Source organism: Ranitomeya imitator, chromosome 5 (assembly GCF_032444005.1).
Source record: "Ranitomeya imitator isolate aRanImi1 chromosome 5, aRanImi1.pri, whole genome shotgun sequence".
In the NCBI taxonomy this organism is placed as follows: Eukaryota; Metazoa; Chordata; class Amphibia; order Anura; family Dendrobatidae; genus Ranitomeya; species Ranitomeya imitator.
The window spans coordinates 474,955,668-474,982,396 of record NC_091286.1 but is presented as its reverse complement, the minus strand read 5'-3'; the positions used below and the strand labels follow the sequence as shown (position 1 = coordinate 474,982,396).

Here is a 26,729-nt window from a genome sequence, read left to right as displayed (position 1 = left end):
TACCAATACATAAAACATGCAACAAAGCCAAAATCAATTGGTATTCAGACCCATTTGTGTGTCCAATCTCATTAAAGAATCATACCTACAGTCACGGTGCTAAACAAGACATCAGCTGTATTAGCTATTGCACATCATCCTGAAGACGTTGTATCCAAAATGTGCGATCAGAGTAAATACGGGGTTTACTGAGCAGGCAGTTGAACATAAGACGTGAATCATCCCTTAATCATGCTGGCGCTGGCCAGCAGTTATCCAATAATTCTATAGAATGAAGATTCTTGGCGATATAATGCTGAAGACATCAACCATCGAGGCAATGACCCAAGGTTCCACAGACAGACGGACAAATGAAAGTAAAAGCTATAGACCAAGTGAGTATGGGACCGAGAGGGGGTGATTTAGCCAAGAAATTGGCCCAGATTGGAAGCAGGTGGATCTATCGCCTGGGGACTTTAGCGCCTCAAGTCCTCAATGAAAATTTAGGGTTTGGGGCTTTTTTGTGACTTGCATAATTTAACATGTACCAACTATATAGCAGCATCGGTCATTCGTTTTTAATAAGTGTTTGTGTCTTTGAGGTTTGTTGTGTTTTTATAATTTTTAATCCAGTTTTATTTTGTCATAGAGCCTTTGTTCAATCCAATCATGAGATGATATATGTCATGGGTTTGTCCGTCTGTCTGTGGAACCTTGGGTCATTGCCTCGATGGTTGATGTCTTCAGCATTATATCGCCAAGAATCTTCATTCTATAGAATTATTGGATAACTGCTGGCCAGCATGATTAAGGGATGATTCACGTCTTATGTTCAACTGCCTGCTCAGTAAACCCCGGGTCAAGGCCAAAGATTCAAGATATCTTCAACATTTTTTGCCAAGAATTCTTCATTACTGGATAATATGAGTCACATATTTAATCAGCTTATCATCATGACTCTGATTCATGTGGAAGAAAGGTGACAATTTGAGCATCAGTTCTGGACTTCAATGATGGTCGATTTTCATCAGGAATCCCTATTTATAGAAATTGGATTGGGAGTACTTTGTCGCTATTTTGGGATTTCGAAGCTGTGACCTCTGGTTGGGTCCGGTTCTAAATATCTGGACAACAAAATAAGAAAATTATTTTTCTCATAGGTGTTCATTATGAGACCGGGATATTCCATAGAGTCTTTTTCAAATATAGATCTTGAAGATGGTTCTTCTTTTTTGATAAAAGATTTCATATTGTCGTTGTCCCCTTTTTATTAAGATTTTTACACTTCAGTGATGTCTTAACCATCTAATCAAGATGAATAATAATACTGTGTAGTCACAATTTTATAAGTGCATTAATTATTCATAGATATGTATAGAATTAAATTAAGGGACACTTTTCATTGGGCTTCTTCTCTATTAAATAGTCATTCCCTATACTTACCGTATATACTCGAGTATAAGCCGAGATTTTCAGCCCAAATTTTTGGGCTGAAAGTGCCCCTCTCGGCTTATACTCGAGTCACGGTGGGCGGCAGGGTCGGCGGGTGAGGGGGAGAGGGCGCTGAGGCATACTCACCTAGTCCTGGCGCTCCCCCTGCCTGTCACACTGTCTCCGGGTGCCGCAGCTCTTCCCCTGTGCAGCGGTCACGTGGGACCGCTCATTAGAGAAATGAATATGGACTCCACTCCCATAGGGGTGGAGCCACATATTCATTCCTCTGAGCGGTGCCAGTGACCGCTGACAGGAAGAGGCTGCGGCACCCAAAGACAGTGTGACAGGCAGGGGCAGCGTCAGGAGCGCTGGGACTAGGTGAGTATTTCATATTCACCTGTCCGCGTTCCACACGCCAGGCGCCGCTCTGTCTTTGCGTCCTCTTGCACTGACTGTGCAGGTCAGAGGGCGCGATGACGCATATAGTGTGCGCGCCGCCCTCTGCCTGATCAGTCAGTGCAGAGAGACACCGGGAGCTGCAAGCAAGAGAGGTGAGTATGTGTTTTTTTTTTTTTATTATTGCAGCAGCAGCAATGGCATAGCTTTATACGGAGCATCTATGGGGCAAAAATGAACGGTGCAGAGCACTATATGGCACAGCTATGGGGCAAGAATGAACGGTGCAGAGCATTATATGGCACAGCTATGGGGCAAAAATGAACAGTGCAGAGCACTATATGGCACAGCTATGGGGCAAGAATGAACGGTGCAGAGCACTATATGGCACAGCTATGGGGCAAGAATGAACGGTGCAGAGCACTATATGGCACAGCTATGGGGCAAGAATGAACGGTGCAGAGCACTATATGGCACAGCTATGGGGCAAGAATGAACGGTGCAGAGCACTATATGGCACAGCTATGGGGCAATAATGAATGGTGCAGAACACTATATGGCACAGCTATGGGGCAAGAATGAACGGTGCAGAGCACTATATGGCACAGTTGGGGCCATAATGAACGGTGCAGAGAACTATATGGCAGAGCTATGGGGCCATAATGAACGGTGCAGAGCACTATATGGCACAGCTATGGGGCAAGAATGAACGGTGCAGAACACTATATGGCACAGCTATGGGGCAAGAATGAACGGTGCAGAGCACTATATGGCACAGTTGGGGCCATAATGAATGGTGCAGAGCACTATATGGCACAGCTATGGGGCCATAATGAATGGTATGGAGCATCTATTTTTATTTTTGAAATTCACCGGTAGCTGCTGCATTTTTCACCCTAGGCTTATACTCGAGTCAATAAGTTTTCCCAGTTTTTTGTGGCAAAATTAGGGGGGTCGACTTATACTCGGGTCGGCTTATACTCGAGTATATACGGGTATTTTGTTTCTGGTGTTTTATTTCTTTATCACTTTTTCATCTTTTCTATTTGCTTTTCACTTGGCATATGATTGTGATCATGTCGGCTGTATGGGTATTTGCCGGTAGTGTCATCCTGCAGGTGAGCTCTCGGCTGGGCCTTGCTGCTTTCCGCTATGATTTTATATATTCTATACCTTTATTCTTTAGTATTTTGTCATTTGTACATTTAACTATGTCCTTGTGCACAGTTCTTTTCTATTCATTATTGGACAATTTGCCTGTGTTATGGGCATTATAATTATTACTATCATGTTTTCTGCTGTACAATTTCTTTTTTCTTCCTCTTTGTTTTCACTTGTTTTCTTTATTATATATACAGTGGGGCAAAAAAGTATTTAGTCAGTCAGCAATAGTGCAAGTTCCACCACTTAAAAAGATGAGAGGCGTCTGTAATTTACATCATAGGTAGACCTCAACTATGGGAGACAAACTGAGAAAAAAAAATCCAGAAAATCACATTGTCTGTTTTTTTAACATTTTATTTGCATATTATGGTGGAAAATAAGTATTTGGTCAGAAACAAAATTTCATCTCAATACTTTGTAATATATCCTTTGTTGGCAATGACAGAGGTCAAACGTTTTCTGTAAGTCTTCACAAGGTTGCCACACACTGTTGTTGGTATGTTGGCCCATTCCTCCATGCAGATCTCCTCTAGAGCAGTGATGTTTTTGGCTTTTCGCTTGGCAACACGGACTTTCAACTCCCTCCAAAGGTTTTCTATAGGGTTGAGATCTGGAGACTGGCTAGGCCACTCCAGGACCTTGAAATGCTTCTTACAAAGCCACTCCTTCATTGCCCTGGCGGTGTGCTTTGGATCATTGTCATGTTGAAAGACCCAGCCACGTTTCATCTTCAATGCCCTTGCTGATGGAAGGAGGTTTGCACTCAAAATCTCACGATACATGGCCCCATTCATTCTTTCATGTACCCGGATCAGTCGTCCTGGCCCCTTTGCAGAGAAACAGCCCCAAAGCATGATGTTTCCACCACCATGCTTTACAGTAGGTATGGTGTTTGATGGATGCAACTCAGTATTCTTTTTCCTCCAAACACGACAAGTTGTGTTTCTACCAAACAGTTCCAGTTTGGTTTCATCAGACCATAGGACATTCTCCCAAAACTCCTCTGGATCATCCAAATGCTCTCTAGCAAACTTCAGACGGGCCCAGACATGTACTGGCTTAAGCAGTGGGACACGTCTGGCACTGCAGGATCTGAGTCCATGGTGGCGTAGTGTGTTACTTATGGTAGGCCTTGTTACATTGGTCCCAGCTTTCTGCAGTTCATTCACTAGGTCCCCCCGCGTGGTTCTGGGATTTTTGCTCACCGTTCTTGTGATCATTCTGACCCCACGGGGTGGGATTTTGCGTGGAGCCCCAGATCGAGGGAGATTATCAGTGGTCTTGTATGTCTTCCATTTTCTAATTATTGCTCCCACTGTTGATTTCTTCACTCCAAGCTGGTTGGCTATTGCAGATTCAGTCTTCCCAGCCTGGTGCAGGGCTACAATTTTGTTTCTGGTGTCCTTTGACAGCTCTTTGGTCTTCACCATAGTGGAGTTTGGAGTCAGACTGTTTGAGGGTGTGCACAGGTGTCTTTTTATACTGATAACAAGTTTAAACAGGTGCCATTACTACAGGTAATGAGTGGAGGAAAGAGGAGACTCTTAAAGAAGAAGTTACAGGTCTGTGAGAGCCAGAAATCTTGATTGTTTGTTTCTGACCAAATACTTATTTTCCACCATAATATGCAAATAAAATGTTAAAAAAACAGACAATGTGATTTTCTGGATTTTTTTTTCTCAGTTTGTCTCCCATAGTTGAGGTCTACTTATGATGTAAATTACAGACGCCTCTCATCTTTTTAAGTGGTGGAACTTGCACTATTGCTGACTGACTAAATACTTTTTTGCCCCACTGTATATATATATATTATTTTTTTGTATTCTGTACCTAGGCGGAGGTTGGGGTTGGGACTGTGTGCCCCAACCTGCAGGGGGAGGCTTCAGTCGCTCCTTACCTTGCGCAGGGATGAATTTACTATTTCCTTGACATTTTCTTCTTTTTACGGACTCTGATATAGTTCTTTATTTCTATAATTTATATTGGTTTCTTATCACATTTGCACTGTAGGCAAAAGGGTATAATGGTATTATGTTTTTCACTTTTTATTTTTACTGTATACATGATTTTGTATGTTCATGAAAGATTTATATATCTTTCATGACTCCATTTATATTTGTATAAATTATGCATTATTAGGTGATTTTATTATATTTGAATTGGTCACATTGGTTTATGGTGTTAAAATGGGGCCAATTGTGGTATATGTGCAATTTAAAATGTGTCCATATTTGAAGTATATGTACTGGCTAATTTGCGGGGTCCTTCTTAATGGTATAGTTATATCCTTTGGAGTTCACATTACTAGATGGTTTTTTATTAATGCGATCGCTATTAGATCACCAATATGTATGAGAGAACTTGGCGGTAGTTTTGCTGCGGACATCAGTGGGCGGCTTTTGGTTTAGTGACACAGTGACTATAAGCTCCGCCCCTCTGCGATGTGATTGGTTTATCACTATTTAAATATTCTATGACGCTTCAGGTGGCGGCGTTTTGGTTTAGTGAAACAGTGATGCCAAGCTCCGCCCCTCTGCGATGTGATTGGCTTATGGCTATTTAAATACTATATGACGCTTCAGTGGGCGGCGTTTTGGTTTAGTGAAACAGTGACCACAAGCTCCGCCCCACTGCTATGTGATTGGCTGGTGGCTATTTGAATACTGTAAGACGCTTCAGTGGGCGGCGTTTTGGCTTAGTGAAACAGCGACGACAAGCTCCGCCCCTCTGCAATATGATTGGTTTATGGCTATTTAAATACTCTATGATGCCTCACTATAGACACGCCCCCAAGAGGAAGCTGTCGCAAAACGCGCGTCGGGGTTTGGCAGGGATCGGCGTGCCATGTGTGGCTGCGAGCAGGGAGCACCTCGTATTCAGGTAACATGTATACATTCAGATTTCACAGCCATTGGTATTTGACAGAGTTGTAATTGTGGGAGCAGTAGTGTTGGCTGCATTCAAGTTTAGTCTTAGTCTTGATATTTTATCCACGACATTTATGGATGATTGCATGGTGTCCTGTCTCATTCAATGCATTTGCAGTGGGAGTGGGTACTTTGACTGTATAGGCTTCACTCCATCTGTGTTCAACAAAGTAGCATTTGTGTAGGCAGTATTTTTTGCTGTGTTTAAATCCTGTCCAGTTTTTATATCTAACTAGCTGAAGAGCCCAGCGCTGCCTGGGCATAGTAAATATCTGTGGTTAGTTATAGCACCTCACTTCTCTTATTTTCCCATCATGCCTCTCATTTTCTCCCTTACACCTCTCATTTTCCCCCTCACTCCTCTCATTCCCCCCTAACACTTGTCATTTCGACCTCACATCTGTCATTTTCCGATCACTCCACTATTTTCCTTCACAGCTCTCATTTTGCACTCACACCTTTTCATTTTCACCTCACACCCCTCATTTTCACCTCAGTATATACATGTTTGTCATCTCCCTTATATATAGTATACACCTGTATGTCTTCTCTTGTATATAGTATATACCTGTATATCATCTCCCCTGTAAATAGTATATACCTGCTGTATGTCATCTCCTCCTGTAAATTGTATATACCCATGTGTCATCTCCTCCTGTATAAAGTATATACCTGTATGTCATCTCTTCTGTATATACTATATACCTGTATGTCATCTCCTCCTATATATATATATACCTGCATGTCATCTCCTGTATATAGTATATACCTGTATGTCATCTCCCCTGTATATAGTATATACCTGCTGTATGTCATCTCCTCTATATACCTATGTGTCATCTCCTCTTTTATATAGTATATACCTGTATGTCATCTCCTCGTGTGTATAGTATATTCATGTGTCATCTCCTCCTGTATATAGTATGGACCTGTAAGTCATCTCTTCCTGTATATAGTATATACCTGTGTATCATCTGCTCCTGTATATAGTATATACCTGTGTGTCATCTCCTCCTGTATATAGTATATACCTGTATGTCATCTCCTCCTGTATATAGTATATACCTGTGTGTCATCTCCACTGTATATAGTATATACCTGTGTGTCATCGCCCCTGTATATAGTATGTACCTGTATGTCATCTCCCCTGTACATAGTATATACCAGGTTGTCATCTCCTCCTGTATATAGTATATACCTGTATGTCATCTCCTCCTGTATATAGTATATATATTTAGATTGTGAGCCCCAACGGGGACAGTGTTGATAATGTGTGCAACCTGTAAAGCGCTGCGGAATATGTTAGCGCTATATAAAAATAAAGATTATTTATTATTATTATTATTATTATATACCAGGTTGTCATCTCCTCCTGTATATAGTATATACCTGTATGTCATCTCCTCCTGTATATAGTATATACCTGTGTGTCATCTCCCCTGTATATAGTATATACCTGTGTGTCATCTCCTCCTGTATATAGTATATACCTGTGTGTTATCTCCTCCTGTATATAGTATATACCTGTATGTCATCTTCTCCTGTATATAGTATATACGTGTGTCATCTCCTCCTGTATATAGTATATACCTGTAAGTCATCTCCTCCTGTATATAGTATATACCTGTGTGTCATCTCCTCCTGTATATAGTATATACCTGTGTCATCTCTCCTGTATATAGTATATACCTATGTGTCATCTCCTCCTGTATATAGTATATATCTGTGTGTCATCTCCTCCTGTATTAAACCGCGTTCACACATTATTTGGTCAGTATTTTTACCTCAGTATTTGTAAGCAAAATTGGAAGCCTGATAAATCCTCAGCCAACAGGAAGCCCTCCCCCCTGGCAGTATATATTAGCTCACACATACACATAACAGACAGGTCATGTGACTGACAGCTGCCGTATTTCCTATATGGTACATTAGTTGCTCTTGTAGTTTGTCTGCTTATTAATCAGATTTTTATTTTTGAAGGATAATACCAGACTTGTGTGTGTTTTAGGGCGAGTTTCATGTGTCAAGTTATGTGTGTTGAGTTGCGTGTGGCGACATGCATGTAGCGACTTTTGTGAGATGAGTTTTGTGTGGCGACATGCGTGTAGCAACTTTTTGTGTGTCGAGTTGCATGTGACAAGTTAGTGTAGCAAGTTGTGTGCAGCAAGTTTTACGCATGGCGAGTTTTGCACGTGGCGAGTTTTATGTGTGGTGCGTTTTGAGTATGTGCAAGTTTTGTGTGAGGCAACTTTTGCATGTGTTGCAACTTTTGTGCATGTGGCAATTTTTCTGTGTGTGCAAGTTTTGCGTGTGGCGAGTTTTCCATGTGTGGCTAGTTTTATGTGAGCCTAGTTTTGCATGTGGTGAGTTTTGCGCTTGGCGAGTTTTGAGCGGCGACTTTTGTGTTTCGATTTTTATGTGACGAGGTTGGTGTATACACACACACACACACACACACACACACACACACACACACACATTCAGCTTTATATATTAGATTGTGGAGACTTATGAAAGTTTGCACGGTGTCCTGTTGCATATAATGCAGTGGCGGTGTGAGTATTTACTCTGATCGCACATTTTGGATACAACGTCTTCAGGATAATGTGCAATAGCTAATACAGCTGATGTCTTGTTTAGCACTGTGACTGTAGGTATGATTCTTTAATGAGATTGGACACACAAATGGGTCTGAGTACCAATTGATTTTGGCTTTGTTGCATGTTTTATGTATTGGTATGGGATATTAGCAAGCTGGGTACAAAATATATGGGCTGTTAATTTATGTCTACTAGGTATTTTGAATTCTCATGCTAAAAAAACTTTGAAGATTTAATAGAGCATGCAGAGAAAACATCCCTATCACCAAACTTTACAAATCAGGAGGTGTTCATGATGTAGCGTAATACGCACCTGCTATTATTTGAATCTGCATTTAAAGCTGTCCTGCCGTTAGATATTTGTCTTTCCGGTTTTGAGGCATTATTTTAATTTAATGTGTGTATTGTCTTGTAGCAATAAAGTTATATCTTTTTTATAAAAAAAACAACAACACTCTTTTTGATTTTCGTGCAGTTTAATAATTGCGTGGTTGATCAGGATGTTTAGATATTGATTTGAGTGTTACCCATCCTGAGAGCAAGGGAATGGGTCTGGGTCATATGTTTACATACTTGTTGACAGAACTGCCTAGCAAGCAAGGTGGAATAGTGGAATAGCAGTTTCAACGCAATTTTTCTCCCGTTTTCCAGTAGACTATATGGTAAAATCAAAGGTGTCGGTCAAAAGTAAAACTCGTCCAGGAAAAATCAAGCCCTCATATGAATGGAAAAATAAAGTTATAGTTCTGGGAAGAAGGGGAGCAAAGAACGAAAGCGCAAAAACATAAAATCCCAAGGTAGTGAAGGGGTTAATATCTATGTTTATGGTGAAGCTTAACCATTATGAACTGTCAGGATTACTCTTTAAATATTTAGCTATTTACTTAGTCTATTTTTGTCTGTCCTCTAAGGTTATGACCTTTCAAATTTTTTTACTCAACTGATAAATGAAGAAAATATATTGCTCCAGTGGAGCAGGATGTGGGGAAGCAAAAACAGGAATGAACTGTCTGTTTCTTAATGGTAATTAAACAGTTAAATTACTGTTCCATGCATGACCACGTAGCATCAATTCAGTGATTATGGTTAATCTCATATTATTGTGGAGAATATGCAGTAAACAACTAACAAATATATTAGTTTATATCAGGCCCGGCCTGAAAGTCTGCCCTACTGGCCAGATGCCCACTTGGCAGACGTGACTGCATTTGAACACTGTGGTGTCGGGGCAGAGGCAGAGCACAGCAGCGCTCATCAGCCCCCACCCTGACATGCAGCGGTGTGATAAGGGCAGCACCCTGCTGATGTCATTACACTGCTGCCAGCACAGAGGAGCAGAGACAGCGTGGGCAGTGATAGGCGCTTCAGGAGGAGCCAAAGATTGCAAATGCTTTGTCATTGTTTATGTGTGGGGGTCAATTGTGAAAGGTGACACAGTTTTGCTAGATGCAGTGTGTGGGGATGGGGTTACTTTAATCAGAGGGGCAGTGTATGTGTGGGGGGATATTTTGCAGAGGGGCAGTGTGTATGGGGGAATATTTTGCAGAAGAGTTGTGTATGTGTCTGTGTGTGTGGATATTTTGCAGAGGGGCAGTGTGTATGTTGTGAGATTGCGCTCACTAGCGTATTTGGATAATGCTCGCTTGGCACGGGATTCAAGCACTCAAGCACAGTTTTCTCACATAAATCAGTCCACACGGTTTATTTAAACTTCATAAACCACACCTTAAGCCAGGTTACACATCACCGGCTTACACATAATCACTAAACATGCTGATCCTTATCTGACCAGTTGCGGTGGGTGACCACACAGTTCATATGGCAAATACATTTCTATGCCGTATATCACAGATTATGACAATCCCCTTGTTCGGGGTTACCTTCCAGGAGCTCTGCTCCCCACGCTGACTCCTTGTCAGTCCTATCTTCTGGGAAAGCTTCCTCATGGGAATCATCAACCTGCCTGGCAGGCATACCTTAAGGTACCGTCACACTGAGCGACGCTGCAGCGATACCGACAACGATCCGGACCGTTGCAGCGTTGCTGTTTGGTCGCTGGAGAGCTGTCACACAGACAGCTCTCCAGCGACCAACGATGCCGGTAACCAGGGTAAACATCGGGTTACTAAGCGCAGGGCCGCGCTTAGTAACCCGATGTTTACCCTGGTTACCAGCGTAAACGTTAAAAAAAAACAAACACTACATACTTACATTCCGGTGTCTGTCCCCCGGCGCTGTGCTTTCCTGCACTGGCTGTGAGCGCCGGCCAGCCGTAAAGCAGAGCGGTGACGTCTTGCGCAGGCGTGTACTATGGAGGACAGAGAATGAACTTCAATATTGCAGCCAGCGGGTAAGGAAAGGGTGAATCAAACACCCAAAAACCCCGCCTCCATGGCTGAAGATTGTTCCCTCCAAATTCAGGTGACAGTGTCCCTTTAAAATCCTTATCCCAAAGGGAGCCTTCCAAGAGAAGGGAGCCTAGCGTCTCGGATTCAGATTCGTCTACTGCCCCTAGGAAAAACCCTTGCCGTTGGGTTGCAGGCTTACTTTATTTTGGCCAAAATATTAAACCAATACCCCATATAGTGTATGCATTTATCATATGCATGCATTTTTTTGCACTTTATCATATCCTTTTTTGCAGGATGTCGCCAGGCCTCTTTATGTTGGTTAGGTTTTTCTGGGGCGTCTGTCACTGTGTGCTGCATTTTTTTAGTGCTGGGCAGCCCGCCTGTTAATACAAGGGGCGTCATCAATAGGTTGCATACAGACACTGTGCACTACACTTATCAGTGTGACTGGCGTCCTATGTGAGTTATATCAATGTGCATTTTTTCTGCTAGGCAGCCAACCCCTGCAATGTTTGGTTGGGGTGGCTGTTTTTATCAAGTAGTTTGCACCTGTGCCGCCCCTAGCCTTTATCAGTGGAGGCCTGCTGCATCCTGCTAAGTGTGCATTTGTCATCAGACAGGGTTTTGGGAAGGCCGTATCTCATGGTATGTATTTTTTCTGAGTTTTTTCTATGTTAGCTGTTTCTGGTTACCAGCGTAAAAGTAAAAAAAAAAAAAACACTTCATACTTACCTTCCGCTGTCTGTCCCTCGGCGCTCTGCTTCTCTGCCCTGTGTAAGCCCAGCGGCCGGAAAGCAGAGCGGTGACGTCACGGATCGCTAGCGATATCGTTTAGTGTGACGGTACCTTTAGTCAGTCCAGACCCACCAATGGACAATAGCTTCCCCAACACAGACTGTCCAGGTCCATGGTCTCTCAGGTGCTCCAGTAAGACTCCACTCACAGGAGCTTCCAACACAGACCGTCCAGGACCAAAATTACACTGTGCTCTTCAGGACGTCCATCCCACCTGGGACCATCCAACACAGAGGCATGTGGCCTGTCCAGGTTCTATTCAAGACATTAGTCCAATACCCCAGGCCACCAGGTCTAAAGCCCCACTACGTGCTCTTCAGGGAGACGGCACTCCCAACACATAGCTTCCAGGACCTTACTCAGAGACCATACAGGAACATGTGAACCACACCCTGGACACATTATCAAGCTGTAACCACTCTCCTAGATGGGAGTGTGTGTGTGTGGCTAGTTTGACCCGCCCATCTCTCATAACTAGCCCTGCCAGCCTCCCTTTATAATTATACAAACACAACACAGTTACTTGTGGGACTACAAGTCCCAGAACATCCTTACCTCAGGCTGACAGTGCAGAGTATCTTCCTCTGTGACACACATACCGGCCATTCACAATAATGTTGTACTTTTACTCATCACCACAGTTATGCCTGCGATTGCCATGCAATCCTATGGCCTCAATACGCCTCCATGCGTATTCTGGGATGACCATGCAGCGCCCCCTATCTGTAACAGGGGTCACTGCATCACATATCCCACCCTGTGTTCAAACCTGTGGGGTTGAACATTTGTCACACACCAGGGATCTCGAGACTGGGTATTCAAGTCACCTTACCCTACCAGTCGAGAGAGCCCTCTCAGTCGGGTTTGAGCATCCCTCATCATCATACCCTTGTTAGGGTTTTCCCACACCCAGCGGTCAACCTGCAAGTCTTGAGTTTTGGCCCTCAAGTCACCATCTGTGTGTGTCAACAGACCTTTGGTCACCACATTTTTCCAGTCTGTCTCTTTACCCGACCTTTCTTCAAGGCCGCCACCCACGGTTGGTGCGGTCATGAGACCCACTTACACTCAAGGCTACTGTCTGGTCAGAGTTTGACCCTTTGTCACTATTTTTGCTACAAGATCTCCCACCTATGTCACTCAGCCTTAAGTTAACTGAGGCGACACTACTTCTTTCATCAGCCTGGGTACTTCCAACACTTTATTTGTCCACATTTCGGGTCGAAAGTGGCCGTCATCTTCTTCGCCTTTCCAGCAGCTGTTTATTAACTTGCAGTCATTCAAGTCTCAGCTGCTCTACCTCTCTTAGGTATGCCATGCGATATTACAGGAGTAGGCGGATATTCTCAAGACTCTCTCTGGATCCAGCAGCAAGGAATGGAACCATCCCATCTTCACCCATGACCTGGACCTCGTCATCAGCCAGTATCCTTAGTCTCTTCACACCGGATTTTTCCACCATCTCCTGCATCACTCTCCCAAGTCTCCCAATGACTTTCGCCACCAGAACTTTGGGTAATTGGACTGTGTCTTTCACAAAGCACAGATGACTTTGAGCTCTCCCTTCACGCTCCAAATGTCGAGCGGCTTCATTATTTTTCAGTATGATCCTCTGTTTTGCACGCAGGCAGTGTAGGTGCATGTCACTCAGGACCGCCATCCCCTTCACTGTGACTACCCTAGTCGACAGTATGACCAATTGCTGAGTCTCAGGCGCTCAGTGTACACTACACGCCTCTATTGCCTTTATAAAGGCCTCATGCACACCCTTACTGGCACACGCCTCTCGCATGTCTTTGGGTACCTCTATTATGCTCTTGAAAAGCGGGGTCTCACTCTCTTCAAGGATGGACGGCTCCTGCTTTGCCATGGCCCTTTTCATCAAGACCTCTGCCCCCATCGGGTGACTGTCTTGTTCCGCTCTTAGAGCACACTCTTCTTCAGCTTTACCCTCTTCCAGACCCCTGGTCAGGATGGGCATTAGCAGCTTCACCTCGTTACCACTCTGGTACCGGCACAGTAAGTCTGCGACCACCACCTCTATCTCTTGTAGAGGGCCTTTTAGTGCTTCTCTGAGCACTTCCATGTCTTCCTTTAAGGCCTCGGTCACAGTTTGCCACTTTAACAGGTGACCTCTGAGCTCTGCCACCTCTTTCTCCAAGGCACCCACTCGGCACTCAGCAGCCTGTCTCCGAAGCTCCTCTTGCTTCAACTGGGTTTCTACTGCCTCCTGGATCCTCCTTTACTTGCTTCTCCCATCCTCTGGTTGGGTTGAGTTTCCATCACTCGAGAAGGTATCTGCGTCAGGCCCCACGCCTTTGGCGGCTTCCTCCACCTCTGCACCCTTGGACTCAGCACTGTCACCTTCAGCCCTCTCTTGGGTCTCAGCAGTGACATCCTTACTGCACTCTTTTCCACTGGTGTCATCATCTGAATGGGAGTCACCACCACCCAATCAGTCATCCTGGAACCAACAGTCCCCACTTAAACAAGTCATTTTCTGGTAAGGCTGCCCCTGCCATTCTCACTTCACCTTGTGGAGCGCTGTCATTCCTCGGTGTCAGTCTTTCTGTCAGCACAACATCGTACTTAGCCCTGGCGGTTGCTACTGGCAATGACTGTGTCACACCCCCCAACATGGTGAACCTTCCAGTTCCTTTCTAACCGTGTGTCAGCTCCACACGTTTTATCTACCACATCACTAACAGTCATATTGTGGCACACATCAGGTGACATCATGTCTGTAAGTTGGGGCAGTCCACCATTTTCTTTGGTCACGCCTAACTTAGGACTGACAATTATAGGGAGCGCATTCTCCACATTACTGCATCCCATACACATTATTTCTACTGAGACTTTCCCTTTTATCCACCAATCCCACAGGGTTTCCAAGTCTCGCCCTATTACCATCCTGTATAGTAAGTCCGGGACTACCATCACTTCCTGATACGTGGACCCCTTAGTCAATGTAGAGGTAGGCTGTCAAACATCCTTTAACGTCCCCACCGGAGCCAGTCACTCTCGTCCCCATTCCAGGTGACACCAAACATTCAGGAGGGATCCTCACCAAAGACACTCTACACCCAGGGTCTATCAGCTCCATCACAATTTCCCCATCTAACCAGAAGGGACAGTGATGTGTCAGTTCACCGACCGAGCTATCCACTGTATAGCATGTCCTGCATAGCAGAAACTTTGCTGCTCCTGGCTACAGTCCAATGATGCCCTGCCAGCCTCCCTTCATAATTATACACACACAACACAGTTACTTGTGGGACTACAGGTCCCAGAACATCCTTACCTCAGGCTGACAATGCAGAGTATCTTCCTCTGCGACATACATACCGGCCATTAACAATAATGCCGGACTCTGACTCATCACCACAGTAATGCCTGCGATTGCCATGCGTTCCTATGGCCTCAATACGTCTCCATGCGTATTCCAGGATGACCATGCCGCGACCCCTACCTGTAACAGGGGTCACTGTATCACAGTGTGTAGGGGGGATATTTTGCAGAGGGGCAGTGTATGTGTGGGGGGGGGGGGGATTTTTTCAGAGCGGCAGTGTGTGTTTATGTGAGGGATATTTTTCAGAGGGGCAGTGTGTACGGGGGATATTTTGCTGAGGGGTAAAAACAAAATGCCCAGTCCTTACGCTAGTATATCCTAACTTCCATAGTCCAAAGATTTAGAAGCGGAGCCAACATTGATAATGGAGGACAGGAGGTGTGGGATAGAATCCCACACGTATCGCCGCAGAAGGAGCGGCTTCCTCAGGGAAGAATAACTATTCTCTGCTTCTAAATCTTTGGACCATGGAAGTTAGGATATACTAGGGTAAGGACTGGGCTTTTTTTTTCTTTTGCCCTCTTTATTTATTTGCTTCTCTACTCTTTCACTGCAATTTCCTGCTAGTACGCCACAAAGATCTCTTTAAACTCATATGGTACTGTGATACTGGTGTAAAAGCTGCCCATTGTGGTGACCATTAGAAACCATTTTTGCATACTTTTTGCATATTTTTTGTTGACGAAGCTACATGGCGAAACGGCGCTGTCGGGGTGCCCGAGGCAGTACACACGAGGTTTAAGATCACATGTAAGTAGCATGCTATAACATTATTAACCTGATTTAGGCTGACGTAGGTATTCATTTTGCACAAGCATTGCCACTTTACAACTAGGATCCTGACACAGAGCAGTTTCCATCTGGAGTTGTGGGCATTTACACACATACTTGCTTGCCTTTCTTTGCACATATGCATTCCCACTTTACAAATAGGATTCTGGTATTGAGCAGTTTCTATATTTTTTGTATTGTGTACATATAGAGAATAGGTTAGCTGGGTGCTTTAAATATTGCTGACTATTACATATGTGTATTTATACCTGATGTGTGATTTTTTTTGTACTGTCCTCGGATGTTTTTTGTGATATTCCCTTTGTTATTTTTTACTTGTGTATATGTAATAAATTATTAAATTTTACAGTGTATGTTCATTTTCTGGCTGTTGCCTCTAATTTTCCCATGTTTTATGGGGGATGTTGAGTAGTATTATTTGTATCTAGATGCTTTGGGGGACTATTGGTGTGAGCTATCATTGCCCCTATAATAGGGCATGGTTTCTGTATAGGTATCCACATTAAAATTGGATGAAGGGATTAGGAGTTTCAGCTCCTTAACATGTGCCACCCTGTTTTTAAAGGGACCAAAAGTAATTGGACAGATTCGATAATTTTAAATAAAATGTTCATTTCTAGTACTTGGTTGAAAACCCTTTGTTGGCAATGACTGCCTGAAGTCTTGAACTCACGGACATCACCAGATGCTGTGTTTCCTCCTTTTTGATGCTCTGCCAGGCCTTCACTGTGGTGGTTTTCAGTTGCTGTTTGTTTGTGGGCCTTTCTGTCTGACGTTTAGTCTTTAACAAGTGAAATGCATGCTCAATTGGGTTGAGATCAGGTGACTGACTTGGCCATTCAAGAATATTCCACTTCTTTGCTTTATTAAACTCCTGGGTTGCTCTGGTTTTATGTTTTGGGTCATTGTCCATCTGTAGTATGAAATGACGACCAATCAGTTTTTTGCTGCATTTGGCTGGATCTGAGCACACAGTATGGCGGCTCTGAATACCTCAGAATTCATTCGGCTGCTTCTGTCCTGTGTCACATCATCAATAAACACTAGTGACCCAGTGCCACTGGCAGCCATGCATGCCCAAACCATCACACTGCCTCCGCCGTGTTTTACAGATGATGTGGTATGCTTTGGATCATGAGCTGTACCACGCCTTCACCATACTTTTCTCTTTCCATCATTCTGGTAGAGGTTGATCTTGGTTTCATCTGTCCAAAGAATGTTCTTCCAGAACCGTGCTGGCTTTTTTAGAGGTTTTTTAGCAAAGTCCAGTCTAGCCTTTTTATTCTTGATGCTTATGAGTGGCTTGCACCGTGCAGTGAACCCTCTGTAATTACTTTCATGCAGTCTTCTCTTTATGGTAGATTTGGATATTGATACGCCTACCTCCTGGAGAGTGTTGTTCACTTGGTTGGCTGTTGTGAAGGGGTTTCTCTTCACCATGGAGATTATTCTGCGATCATCCACCACTGTTGTCTTCCGTGGGCGCCCAGGTCTTTTTGCATTGATGAGTTCACCAGTGCTTTCTTTCTTTCTCAGGATGTACCAAACTGTAGATTTTGCCACTTCTAATATTGTAGCAATTTCTTGGATGGGTTTTTTTCTGTTTCCGCAGCTTGAGGATGGCTTGTTTCACCTGCATGGAGAGCTCCTTTAACCGCATGTTTACTTCACAGCAAAACCTTCCAAACGCAAGCACCACACCTCAAATCAACTCCAGGCCTTTTATCTGCTTAATTGAGAATGACAAAACAAAGGGATTGCCCACACCTGTCCATGAAATAGCCTTGGAGTCAATTGTCCAATTACTTTTGGTCCCTTTAAAAACAGGGTGGCACATGTTAAGGAAACTCCTAAACCCTTCATCCAATTTTAATGTGGATACCCTCAAATGAAAGCTGAAAGTCTGAACTTCAACTGCATCTGAATTGTTTTGTTTAAAATTCATTGTGGCAATGTCTATAACCAAAATTAGAAAAATGTTGTCTGCGTCCAAATATATATGGACTTAACTGTATTCTCCTTGTGGAAGAAAAAATTTACTTTGTGCGGTCAGGCAAATATTTAAATGAACTTATAGAAAAAAACGCTCTAACACAATTTTAACAGAAGAGAAGGAGGGAAGGGATTCTCCAGCCATCGGTTGAGAATTTTCTGGCCATCATTAAGGAAAGGAAACAATCAATTCCTAAGGGTCTTGAACAAGTTTAAAGAATACAGCAAATACATTTTTAACAGCTGACATGTGCCCGCAATAAACGCGGGCGGAATTGCGATCTGCCCATGCCTAATAACTAGTTAAATGCCGCTGTCAAACTCTGACAGCGGCATTTAACAAGCACTTCCGGACATCCGGGCGGAAATGCAGGCACCGGTGACTCCATTCACGTGATCGGGGGTCATTGGTGCGTCGGCATTACAACCAAAGGTCTTCTTGAGACCTCTATGGTTGTTGATTCCAGATTGCTATGAGCGCCACCCTGTAGCGCCACAATTTTCAAAAAGTTCAAAAAACACTGCAATGTGTGAATGCAGCCTATAAAGGTTGCCCACTTATGCATCGAAAGGTGAGTGATGCTGGTAATGTCATGTTTATACCTACAAGTACACGTGAACAATAGGCATGTCCTATTCTGAGGAAAAGGACAGGTAAACTATTCCTGCACACTCCTTAACAGGTATGTGTAGATATGACGTCATTAGTGCTGCTTATCTCCTAATTCAGAGTTGCCAGACAACCTTTTTAGCCGAGTGGTGGGCGGTGTGACAAAGAACAATATGGCATGGAAATGTTGCACTTTATTTTCTGGATCAGGGAAAGGCTATATTGTATATGGGCTGGTGGGGTCGATGTGTCAAGACTGCTTATATTCCTGGTCCAGCCCAGTTTATATCACAAGCATATCATTAACACTGCAAAATATTTTAAAAAAATATTATTTTTTTAAACCTGTAATTTCTATTGTTCATGGGCTGTCTATGGTTACATAGGTTGAAAAAAGACTGGAGTCCATCAAATTCAACCTTTCTTCACCAATTATACATTCTTTGGCACTACATTATCTATAACCCACAATGCTATATACTGGCAATCCAAACTACGTTCTAGCCCCGCCCCAGAAATTAAACAAACATGTCCGAAATATAAAAATAATTTGTATAGAATAAGGAACACATTTTTAAGGTATTTTAGTGGTTCTTATGTGGTCATAAAAAATGGCAAAAGCAGACACTTATTTCCCTTATTTTTCCATCTATGGTATATTGCAGGGGTCCCCAACTCCAGGCCTCGAGGGCCGCCAACAATGCAGGTTTTCAGGATTTCTTTAGTATTGCATCGGTGGTAATGTGATCATCTGCACAGGTGATGATTCCAACCCCTGTGCAATACTAAGGAAATCCTGAAAACCTGCACTGTTGGCGGCCCTCGAGGCCTGGAGTTGGGGACCACTGGTATATTGCTTGATCTCAGCAAAAAAAAAGATAAGACTATCACAGTGGCATCAATATGAAGCCTCGCAGATCACAAACAAGATGCAGAATATCCAAAAGAGAAAGATTTTTACATTTCTCTAATAAATTGCATGTACGAAAAAAAAAACTGTGCCTGGTCAGGAACTAGACATGGCCTTGTCTTAGACTGCTCAAACAAAATCCTATTTGTTTGGACCTATGCTAAACAATATGACTTCCCTGTCTATTTTACTCAGAACAGTAGCTTCCCAATAATTGTAGCTTCACAATACACTTAGTAGGGTACAGTGTACCCACAGTGGTCTCAATACAGGATGATGCCCTCCACAGTACCCTCCAATACAGTAAGATGTCCCCACAGTGCCACCCATATATTATGAGGATGCCACTGTGCCTCAAATATGATATGATGCTTCCATAATGCTACCACCGGCTAATGGACCCCATAGTGACCACGTGGTCTGGCGCCAGTGGTGTACTGTTCCCAGTACACTACATTGTTTAGATGACTGATCAAAGAAATGTATAAACATTAAGGTACCTTCACACATAACGATATCGTTAGCGATATCGTTGCTTTTTGTGACGTAGCAACGATATCGTTAAGGAAATCGTTATGTGTGACAGCGACCAACGATCAGGCCCCTGCTGGGAGATCGTTGGTCGCTGAAGAAAGTCCAGAACTTTATTTCGTCGCTGGATCTCCCGCGGACATCGCTGGATCGGCGTGTGTGACACCGATCCAGCGATGTCTTCACTGGTAACCAGGGTAAACATCGGGTTACTAAGCGCAGGGCCGCGCTTAGTAACCCGATGTTTACCCTGGTTACCATCCTAAAAGTAAAAAAAACAAACACTACATACTTACCTACCGCTGTCTGTCCCCGGCGCTCTGTGCTCTGCACTCCTCCTGTACTGGCTGTGAGCGTCGGTCAGTTTTTTTTACTTTTAGGATGGTAACCAGGGTAAACATCGGGTTACTAAGCGCGGCCCTGCGCTTAGTAACCCGATGTTTACCCTGGTTACCAGCATAGTTGGTCGCTGGAGAGCTGTCTGTGTGACAGCTCTCCAGCGACCAAACAGCGACGCTGCAGCGATCCGGATCGTTGTCGGTATCGCTGCAGCGTCGCTTAATGTGAAGGGGTCTTTAGGTCTGCACATGGTAATGTCATGGTCGCAAAACAAAGTATGTCATGACTAGGACTACACATCTAGCTGCAGTAAATCAATATATTTGTTCAGCTAGGTAATGGCTTGTTTTCTAGCATTGCCTCTTTGTATCTTATCTTTGTTAACTTTTAACCAATGTTAAAGGATTCTGTATCCCAGCAAAGTCAAGAGTTCAAGAAAGATTCATTGCAAGTAACAAGTTGCTGAATGAATCAACTGTTTAGGCTTCAAGCCGAGTACTTCACCAACATGATTTCCTTCATTTTTTTGCTGTTCAGTTTCAGACACATTTTCCTGATCAGCACATTTACCAATCGTCATAAAGATTACCTTAAAGGGGTTTTCCACTGCAGGACCAGTTTTAATTGACCAAGTATGCTGGATAAATTAAAAAAAACTGTATACTTACCTGTCCATCAACCTTTCTCTACTCTTAGCCCTATGTCTCATTATATAAACAATGTCACATGGCTGCTGCAGACAATCAGTAGCTGCTGATTGACTGCAGCCTTCATTATTATTATATCAAAGCAGAAAAACACAATAATCGGGACATGTGCTGTACTGACTCCATGTTACACAACTTTGTTGTCTGCATGAAGCTTTGGATTGTCCATAACCAAACTAAATATTAGATTAACTTACATGGTCAACAATATTAATCCAATTTTAGATCAGCAAAATCAATTTCATGAAATTGCCCTCTGAGCCCATCAGCAGACTACTAAAGTGTTGTAATACAAAGTCTTCCTCCAGAAAAGTGACCAATGCATGCCTCTATTAGCAAAAACTCGACACCTTCCAAATGTGGTGATGGAGAAGGATGTTATCAATACCATGGATGGTAAGAAGAACAAGCAAATCAATTCTAGAACAAATCAAGTCAGACATGTCACTAGAAGCAAGGATCACCAAGCTACGACTTGAGATATACAATAGCAGCAGGCCTATGTCCCAAGCAAAACAGTTAATTCTCCCACAATGTGAGAATTATTTTTCTGAATTCTGAGTTTTGCAACAAAAACTGTATACTTTTCTATATGCTGTCCTTATAATTATATGTATTCATTCATCCTGAGGTGGCCATGCCCCATAGATAGCTATTGCCCATCAGATGGACGCATAGCTCAGCCAACATGCATGTATTCTCAATAGTGAGATGGAAATAATTTGCTGTCGTGCTCTTCTGCTGGTAGCTTATTTCTGTGGGGGAGCAAAAACAAAAAAATCCAAAATGCCTCACCATCCGTTTACCCAATGTCTGCCATTGGGGAAGAGTCAAGCACACCATAACTTTGTCATTAAATCATTTTCCACGTTAAAACATGAACAAGTGCAATACAGGATATATACAGTGAAATGTTTCTCCTTGTGAGGAGTGCCAAGCCAGTGTAAGGAGACTTATAGGCAATGTAATGCTCTTATGAGATTTTAAAAATGCAAATTCTCCAAAATATGCTCCTCACAAGGAGAAACGTTTCTCCTTAGACTTGCTGTCAGATGCCCCTCTCCTAGCCAAATTAGATGTTCTGCTTTGCACTGAGGATTGGCAAACACCCCAAAATATGTGTATGAAAATGGAGTTTCTAGTTTGGCTTCTTATCCTAAGTCTTGTGGCAAGGCTCGTAAAAGGGTCGATGTTTACTTTTAGGATTGCTAGATCCAATTGGCACTAGAGTCATCTTCCACTCTGAAGAGGTTATTTGCAAAGTGCAATATAGGTATGGCACACTATGACTAACATAGTATACACCTATTTGGATTGTTACTAGACTGCATTCATTTTTTTTTTAAATTGTAATAAAAAGAACTGTTGAACATCACTTACTTCTTTTGGCAACTTCTTCTCTTCCAAGTTTGATGTAGGCATATCTGGGGCTCTCTGGGCAAAAGAACAGACAAATTGTCTGAATCACAGCTGGTACACCAGAAAGACCCAGGAGGACAGGCCATAAGTCCTTGCTGCCCAGGATGAAGTCTAATCCAACAACCTAAAATGGAGCAACATTGAGTTTTTACTATCACTCTGACAGTGGTTGTGTACTGAATCAGCAGAAGCATAGTACAGGCAAAGAAATGCAAAGAACTGTCCAAAATGTAATACTGTGATGGCAAACAACATAATATTACAGCATTGAACATAGTGTTAGGACTGGCGGAACGCACCAAGAGAGATGATATAGATGCGCTCGCAGTCCGGGGTCCACCGTGCAGGTGAAACCTGCTGCTAGGAAATGACAGACAATATGGCGGTATTCAAAAGTATACACGCGTGGGTTAAACCTCACCCAGCGTGAAGAAAGCGATCCTGTTGCGTCACAGGACCGCGGTACCGCACATAGAGCGCGAGCAAGTGGTCAGCGAACTAAACCCCAACAGGGATTGTAGTCCGATTAGACCCTTGCTGGCACTACACCGCAACTGGGTGTGAAAGGAATATATAATTAAGGCACCGAAGTGCGAACTGTGCCGTGCTGGCAGGCACCACTAAGCATCCAGACGTGGGTCAGGAAGCGCACACTGGCGCGTGGCACCGCACTCGCGGTCACAGCAGTAGACGCTGACACGTGTGTGACACGTTGAGTGATAAGTCGGGCGCTAGATAGCAGCCATACTCCATACGCGAACAATCATACAATAGGGTAGGGGTATTTAAAGAACGACTTGCACTCACAACAAACACACGCATTAAATTGTACACTAGCGCATGGCCGTGCGGTCATGCGCAGTTTATATAGTTGCAGGACAGGAAGCGGCCACAGAAACTTTGCCCTTCCAAGACCTGCCAAGAGGACCAATAGAATGTGCTGCCGAGTCTGAGCACATGACCCTCGATCTCCAACGGGAGATCTTGCCCTGGGCATGCTCAGTGTGCGCAGACAAGGACTTAGTCCCAGAGAAGTCCACTCGCTGCTGACCAGTATAGGCTTTACAGGCAGAAGCTGGAGAAGCAGCAGTAACTCTTCTCACAGAGTCAGACTGAGCGAGACGCTGGGATCGACGTCCCTGCTGAGCAGGCTCCACTGCGGCTGGAGGAGAATGGGAGACCGCAGTGGAGACGGATCGAGATTCCCCCTGTGCAGCAGAGGAAACTCGACTCCTAACATTACCCCCCCTCCTAGGGCCCCCCCCTCCTTGGGCCTCGCTACGTTTGAAGGCAGCAATGAGCTGTGGGGCCCGAATGTTTTCAGCAGGCTCCCATGACCTGTTCTCTGGACCATAACCCTTCCAATCCACCAGATAGAACTTTTTGCCGCGTACCACCTTACACCCCAAAATAGCGTTCACCTCGTAATCGTCCGTAGACGAACCCGATGTCCCGGCAGATGCCTCGGAAAACCGGGACATGTATACGGGTTTCAAGAGGGACACATGAAAGGTGTTGGTGATACCCAAGCGTGGAGGAAGAGCCAGGCGGTAGACCACAGGATTAATCTGTTCGAGAACCTTGAAGGGACCCAAGTAGCGAGGCGCAAACTTAGTGGACTCAACTCGCAGCCTGATGTTACAGGCGGAGAGCCACACCAAGTCGCCAGGAGCAAAGGTCGGAGCGGGGCGCCGATGAACATCGGCGGAGGACCTCATTCTCTCCTTGGAAGCCCGAATGGCATCCTGAGTGCGATCCCAAATGTCCCGTGCCTCCACAGCCCAGTCTGCCACCCTGGAATCGGCGGAAGACACGGGCATGGGCACAGGTACCCGCGGATGCTGACCATAGTTAAGGAGGAATGGGGTCTGTCCAGTGGAGTCAGCTACAGCATTGTTAAGAGCAAACTCCGCCCACGGTAGCAAAGATGCCCAGTCATCTTGTTTAGCAGAGACAAAATGTCGCAGATATGTGACCAAGGTCTGGTTGGCTCTCTCCACCAACCCATTCGTCTCGGGATGATATGCCGAAGAGAGATTCAACTCGATACTGAGAAGGCGACAAAGCTCTCTCCAGAACCGAGACGCAAACTGGGGACCCCGGTCACTGACAATTTTGTCTGGCATACCGAGAAGACGGAAGATGTGTTTAACAAACAATGCTGCCAAGGCCCGTGCAGAAGGTAGCCGGGGAAGCGGCACCAAATGCACCATTTTAGAAAAATGGTCGGTGATAACCCAAATGACAGTACAGCCACGTGACTTGGGCAAACCCACCACAAAGTCCATCCCGACCATCTCCCAGGGCCTGTCTGCCACCGGCAGAGGGTATAACAACCCAGCTGGCCGTTGACGGAGAGACTTATTTTTGGCACAAGAGACACATGCCCGAACGTAGTCTCCAACGTCACGAACCATATGTGGCCACCAATACATTCTCGCCAACAACTCAGATGTCCTCTTTGCCCCAAAGTGTCCACCCACTCTGGACGAATGAGCCCACGAGAGAACCTCCGGACGCAAATTGATGGGGACAAAAGTCTTGCCCGGAGGCACAGACTCAAGCGAAACCGGAGCTATGGTTCTCAGACTCTCTGAAGGGACAATGAGCCGAGGCTCGTCCTCCTCCTCCACAGTAGACACCAGGGAGCGAGAGAGAGCGTCAGCACGAATGTTCTTCTCCCCGGCGAGATAATGTAGAGTGAAGTGGAACCGGGAGAAAAACAAGGACCATCTGGCCTGACGAGAATTCAGCCGCTGGGCTGTCTGTAAATAGACCAAATTCTTGTGGTCTGTGTAGACTTGGAATGGGAAACGAGCACCCTCCAAGAGATGTCTCCATTCCGAAAAGGCCAACTTCATTGCCAGCAACTCCCTATCCCCGATGGAGTAATTTCTCTCCGCTGGTGAGAAGGTTTTTGAGAAGAAGAAGCATGGATGCTTCCGACCTTGAGCATCCTTTTGATAGAGGACTGCTCCTGCACCAACGAAGAGGCATCCACCTCCATTAGGAATGGCTTATCCACCTCGGGACGATGTAAGATGGGAGCGCTAGCAAAGTGGGACTTAATAGAAGTGAAGGCCTTGGAGACCTCTTCGGACCACGATTTAGGATTCGCTCCCTTCTTGGTGAGGGATACCAAGGGAGCTACCAGGGTTGAGAAGTGGGGGATGAACTGACGATAGTAATTTATGAACCCCATAAAGCGCTGCACCGCTTTCAGAGAATGGGGTTCCTGCCAGTCCATCACTGCCTGTAGTTTGGCAGGATCCATAGCCAATCCCTGGGCCGAGATGATGTAGCCCAGGAAAGGTAAAGACTCCTGCTCAAACATACACTTCTCCAATTTGGCATAGAGGGAGTTTGCCCGTAGGAGGTCGAAGACTTTGAAAACATCTCTCCGGTGGGAGTCAATATCTGGAGAGTAGATAAGAATATCATCCAGATAGACTACGACCGAGGTGGAAAGCATATCCCGGAAGATATCGTTCACAAAGTCTTGGAAAACGGCTGGGGCATTACAGAGCCCGAAGGGCATCACCAGATATTCATAGTGCCCATCCCTGGTGTTAAAGGCCGTCTTCCATTCGTCCCCCTCACGGATGCGAATCAGGTTGTAAGCACCCCGCAAATCTAATTTAGTAAATACACTTGCTCCCCGAAGTCTATCGAATAACTCAGATATCAAGGGCAAAGGATACTTATTCTTAACGGTGATGGCGTTAAGACCCCTGTAGTCTATGCATGGGCGCAATTCCCCATTCTTCTTCTGCACGAAGAAGAACCCTGCCCCAGCAGGTGACACTGACTTCCTAATGAATCCTCTTGCCAGATTTTCCTGGATGTACTGTGACATTGCCTCCGTCTCCGGGAGAGATAGCGGATAAACTCGACCCCGGGGAGGCTCAGCACCAGGCAAGAGATCAATAGGACAGTCATAGGGGCGATGAGGCGGAAGGACCTCCGCTGCCTTTTTGGAGAACACGTCTGCATAAGACCAATACTGCTTGGGGAGAGAGGATAGATCTGCGGGTACCTCAGTAGTAGCAACCTGAACGCACTCCCTCTGACACCTACCCCCACAAGATTCACCCCAACCCAGAATTCTGCCTGAGGACCACTCGATATGAGGAGAGTGGTACCGTAGCCAAGGTATTCCCAACAGGACCTCATCAATTCCTTCCGGAATGACGAGCAGAGAAATTATCTCCTGATGAGATGGCGACATGGACAGAGTAAAAGGGATGGTCTGGTGTGTTATCTGTGAGGGCAATGTCGACCCATTCACCACTCACACCGTTACTGGTTGAGCAAGCATAACCAGGGGTATTGCGTGACGTTGGGCAAAGGCAGAAGACATAAAATTGCCCTCCGCCCCAGAATCCACGCAGAGCTCTACTGAGTGGGAGAATGAGCCAATAGTAATTGTCCCCT

The 26,729-nt window shown here is 44.6% G+C and overlaps 1 protein-coding gene across 1 annotated transcript in view; it reads right to left on the bottom strand.

The window, feature by feature from the left end:
• SLC2A2 (solute carrier family 2 member 2) overlaps positions 1 to 26,729 on the bottom strand; it is a 110,978-nt gene that overhangs the window by 27,172 nt on the left and 57,077 nt on the right. The window contains exon 6 of the mRNA XM_069727331.1: positions 22,257 to 22,419. Coding sequence (XP_069583432.1) covers positions 22,257 to 22,419 — 163 coding nt within the window. The remainder of the gene's footprint in view (positions 1 to 22,256; positions 22,420 to 26,729) is intronic.